Below are 4,909 nucleotides of genomic sequence, written 5' to 3' on the forward strand. Positions count from 1 at the left end.
GTCTGAAGACAGCTACAGTGTACTTATTTATAATAATAAATAAATCTTTGGACCAGAGTGAGCAGGGACTGAGTGAGTGGGGCCTGCTGGAGCAAGCAGGGTTGACTGGATCGAGCAGAGCGCCTAAATTCAATTCCCAACAACTAGATGAAGGCTAACGATTATCTATACAGATATAGTATACTCATATACAATCAATCAATCAATAGAAAAGGTGAGCCAGCAGGTGCCTACCACATACCGCCAGGCTGGATACATTAGGCAGCACATTCTCCTCAGGCACTTCCACGCCGTCCATGATGATCATACCGGTAGCTGAGGCCCGCAAGGAGAACTTTCCTTCAATCCTAGGGGCTGAGAGGCCCCGCATACCCTTCTCCAATATGAAGCCCCGAATACAGTTATCCTCACACCGAGCCCACACTATAAATAGGTCAGCCACAGGGGAGTTGGTGATCCTGGAGGCCAGAGAGTTATGGAGAGATCTGGCTGCTGCTTCCATGTACACACCTTTTCACCCACCAGTCTACCTGGGTCTCTCACCAGGTCTTGGTCCCACTGAGAGTGTAGCTCTGGTTTGATGGATTGTGGCGAGCTCTGGTCTCCATGCCACCTGGGTCACTCCCATGGTTGGGCTCTGTAAGTCCAAAGCAGCCCAGAAGTTCACCCTTGGCTGTAAGCACAAGAGAGGGTCTCATTTATCTCCTGATAAATTATCTTCTCACTGAATCAGACCTGAAAAAAGGCAGATACACCCTGCATCATGGCACTCAGTGTGCTGCTGAGAAAATGGTCCAGGCCATAAACAAATTATCATAATGTGAAGGATGCCAGAAAGAAAGGGGTTGGCAAGAGTATCTTGAAGGGCACTAAGAGGTTTAGCTGAAGGAAGGTATGAAGTTTGAGAGGTTTTTTTTCTTGTTACTTGCTTTTGTTTATTTTTTAAGATTTATTTATTTATGTTATTTATATGAGTACACTGTAGCTGTCTTCAGACACACCAGAAGAGGACATGGGATCCCATTAGTTTGTGAGCTACCATGAGGTTGCTGGAAATTGAACTCAGGACCTCTAGAAGAGCAGTCAGTGTTCTCAATGACTGAGCCATCTCTCCAGCCCTTGTTTGTTTTTTGAGGCAGGGTTTCTTAGCTCTAGCTGTCCTGGAACTCACTCTGTAAACCAGACTGACCTTGTATTCAGAGATCTGCCTGCCTTTGCCTCCCAAGTGCTGGGATTAAAGGTATGGTGGCACCTGGCTTGTTTGTTTGTTTTGAGGTGGTCTCACTGTGTACCCCTGGCTGTCCTATAACTCACTACCGGAGACCAAGCTGGCCTCTAGACTGCTGGGATTAGAGGGGTATGCCACCACATCCAGTTTGAAGGAGGGTGTGAGGAACAGTTGTCACCAAGGTGACTGGAGAATGCCTAGTATCTGAGCAATCAGAATAGTGGCCAGAAGGATAAGCATGATAGTGTATGCCTTTAATCCAAGCTGTCCCTCCTCAGGGGACCGAGGCATGTAGACCTTTGAGTTTGATGCTACTGGTCTACAAAGCTCCTAGCCAAACAGGGCTACACAGTGAGACCATATCTACAAATAAAATCTGAGTAGCCAAAGAAGTAGGGGAAAGGTCCCAGGGGCCTGCTCATGAGCCTCGTGGATCTGGTTAGCAGTTAAGACTTTAAACTTTGGACAGGGGTGAGAGGCCTAGAAAACAAATCCAAGGGGAGATGATGGTGACCAGAGGTAAAATCAAAGGGGTGGGGGTTGGGGGGAGGGGGGAACCGACAGTGCTGGCAGGAGATCAAGGAAGACAACTGAGCCCTAGGACCTGACATGGACACAGGTGGTCTGTAGGAAAGAAGGCAGGCTGTGGAGGGACACCGGGCAGGACCTGCATTCCAGACTGACGTCTGACTTTCCTCCACTTGGCAACAGCTGCTTACCCAGTCTGGGCAGATATTTCTGTCGCTGCTCCTCGCTCCCATAGGTATAGATGGGGTGCATGACAAGGGAGGACTGAACACTCATCATCGACCTGTAGCCACTGTCCACCCTCTCAAGCTCTCGGGTCAGGAGCCCATAGGCCACCGATGACACACCAGCACAGCCATACCCTGGTGCAAAAGAAGAGCAGGTAGACCAAAGGCCAAAGATCAGCCCTGGGACTGAGTAGAGCTATAAGATGGCCCTTCTGGAAGTGGGCAGGGGGCTGCCCTGGTTGGGACTTTGTTCCTCTCATACCCACAGCTGCTTTCAGGAGAGATAACCATTGCCCATTTTACAGATGAAAAGCGTGGCTGAGGAAAAGGAATGGTTCTTCAAGATGTTGTGGGTGGGCCGGGCGTGGTGGCGCAGGCCTTTAATCCCAGCACTCGGGAGGCAGAGGCAGGTGGATTTCTGAGTTCGAGGCCAACCTGGTCTACAAAGTGAGTTCCAGGACAGCCAGGGCTACACAGAGAAACCCTGTCTCGAAAAACCAAAAAAAAAAAACCCAAAAAAAACAAACAAAAAAAAAAGATGTTGTGGGTGGGTATAGGCTGCATAGTATACACAGAAATGTCCTTACCTTTAATGGTGGGTCCCAACACGCCCAGCTCCCCCATCTCATGCACAATGTCCCTGTGAAAAACTGCAGAGATGGGTGTCAGAATCAGGCCCTGTCTCAGTCTCATGGAGTCCCTGACTCCAGGGACTGCAGCACATGCAAATCATGTATGGTCTTGAAACCCAGCACGCCCACCCTTCCACCAAGGCACCTTCGTTTCGATTGGCCAGCAGAATTCGAGACATAAGCCGCTCCTGGCAGTAGTTACGGAAGGTGTCCCTGATCAGTTTCTCATCGGCAGTCAGCTGCTCCTCCAGTATGAGTGGGTCCTTCCAGTCAAACACGGGGCGAGAGGCTGGGTAGAGTATGGGGGTCGAGTCAGCCAGAACCCCGTATCCTCTTTCTCATTTTTAAGCTGTACCCATTCCCTGCCCTCCCCCGCCCCCATCTCGCTCCAGGTGAATTCTGGCTTCAAAACAGTTTGAAAAGCACAACCCCTCTCCAGCCGAGTAGAAACAAATACCCTCTACTTTAGACTTCTGACCCTGGGGATAGCCCAGCCTCCCTTCCCAGAAGTCCTTGCATTCATGGACTAGCATGGGTCAGAGAAACAGCTGGACGGGGAATAGGTGGGTAGGTGATCCTTACATTTGGCCGGTCGGATCTGTGTCTTCTCTGCAAAAAAAAAGGACGAGAACGTCACACTGAGAAAGTGTCCTGTGTCTCCCTGCCCACCCATCCAGAGCCCTGCACTGACCGGTGTGGGCGGCCGCCGAGCTCCAGGTACGTGGAACACCCGGGAAGCGCAGGCCGGACCTGCGGCTCAGCAACCGCGCGGAGACTCTTCTCAGGGACATGTAGCCGGCGAGCATTGCAGGAACCATAACCTGGAAGGGCTGAGCGTCAGCGGGGACCAGCCTTCTCCCACCCCATACCCTTCATACCTGGTGCTTGCGGGCTGTGCTCCGGGACCAGCACACTAGGCCTAATAGGGGTTGCTCATTGGTTCCTCCCAGAACACCGCCTCCTCTGTGGCTCTGCCTTTTAAAAGAGCCAAGGCAGCAGCCTGGTTTTGCAAAGCGGGTTCTTCCATGCCCAGGCAGGTCTCTTCCTTTAAACAAGCAGAACCAAGAAGGGGCGGAAACAAGTGTGCAAACCCGATTGGCCAACTGTGTTTCTGCCCCGCCCATTCTTGGTTAGCTAGTTGCCCAGATCCTGAGAGGCGGCATCCCAAGTTCAATAAGAACGCCTGGAGGCCAGACCTTGAGAAATCCGCAAATGGGGTGCCTGCAAAGAGAAAGGTGGTGAGCCCCATCCCAACTTGTTGCTTTGTGTGTACTTCGTGGAAGGATGCGATCTTCTGTGGCAAAGTAACTGCATTTCTGTGTACCTGTGTGGTTCTCCTACCTTCTGGGTGTTGTGCAGAGTAATCTAGAATATGTTATAATTGGGTGTCTCGGATGTTACAGTTTCTATTGGAGTATGCACTGATTTGAAGAGAAAATTAAGACAAAAATAGAAAAAGGGGGGGAGGATATAACTGTATAAACTCTCCTGAGAAATAGTAACTGGTTATCCTGACAAAGCAGCCATCTAACAATTGTCCTTCGAAAAGAGAAAGCTCTAACTATAGCTCCAATATCTGATTCTCAAAAGTGCTTGACTGACCGACCACACAGAGAGACTTCCCCTTATAGACTTACATCGACCATTTTATGGTTTTTAGGTTAAGGCACCAATGAAGATTATTTGGCTTAGCAATAATGTTATAACTATAAATGTTATAGAAACCCATCTGTGCAATTGCTCAGACCAACAGTACGTTTCTCCCTGGACTTGTGAGTAATAAATTCTTCTGATCCTCTTCTCAGTTGTCAAAGTCTGAGGGAAGCAACTTGTCATTTGGGCCTTCCTGTAACGCATTTTATGGGGTTGTATGTCTTGTAACTGGCTATGTAGCTGGGCAGTGGTGGCACACGCCTTTAATCCCAGTACTTGGGAGGCAGGGGCAGGTGGATTTCTGAGCTTGAGGCCAGCCTGGTCTACAGACTGAGTTCCAGGACAGCCAGAGCTACACAGAGAAACCCTGTCTCAATAAATAAATAAATTAATTAATTAATTAATTAAATAACTGGCTATGTCTTCTCTTGTAGCTGTGCGTGGGTGAAAGCTACTATGATAGTCATCTTTACAAGTGTATCTTGTGTGTGTGTGTGTGTGTGTGTGTGTGTGTGTGTGTGTGTGTGTGTGCTAGGAAGCAAACCTAGCATTCTACTCAAGCTCAACAAATACTGCATCACTGAACTAAACCATATTCCTCCAGTTGGTTTTTTTGTTGTTTTTTTTTTTTTTTTTTTTTT

General features: G+C 49.0%; 1 protein-coding gene across 1 annotated transcript in view; it reads right to left on the reverse strand.

Moving 5' to 3' along the window:
- The window catches only part of Gcdh (glutaryl-CoA dehydrogenase), a 6,919-nt gene extending 3,260 nt beyond the window's left edge, over window positions 1–3,659 (reverse strand). Inside the window, exons 1-8 of the mRNA XM_021169498.1 lie at window positions 3,494–3,659; window positions 3,307–3,436; window positions 3,198–3,224; window positions 2,761–2,904; window positions 2,571–2,633; window positions 1,948–2,118; window positions 544–673; window positions 242–458 (exon numbers count right to left, since the gene is read on the reverse strand). Of these exons, the coding sequence (XP_021025157.1) occupies window positions 242–458; window positions 544–673; window positions 1,948–2,118; window positions 2,571–2,633; window positions 2,761–2,904; window positions 3,198–3,224; window positions 3,307–3,433 (879 nt within the window). The 5' untranslated portion in view covers window positions 3,434–3,436; window positions 3,494–3,659. The remainder of the gene's footprint in view (window positions 1–241; window positions 459–543; window positions 674–1,947; window positions 2,119–2,570; window positions 2,634–2,760; window positions 2,905–3,197; window positions 3,225–3,306; window positions 3,437–3,493) is intronic.
- Between the last annotated feature and the right edge of the window lie 1,250 nt (window positions 3,660–4,909).

This window comes from Mus caroli, chromosome 8 (genome assembly GCF_900094665.2).
Source record: "Mus caroli chromosome 8, CAROLI_EIJ_v1.1, whole genome shotgun sequence".
Taxonomy (NCBI): Eukaryota; Metazoa; Chordata; class Mammalia; order Rodentia; family Muridae; genus Mus; species Mus caroli.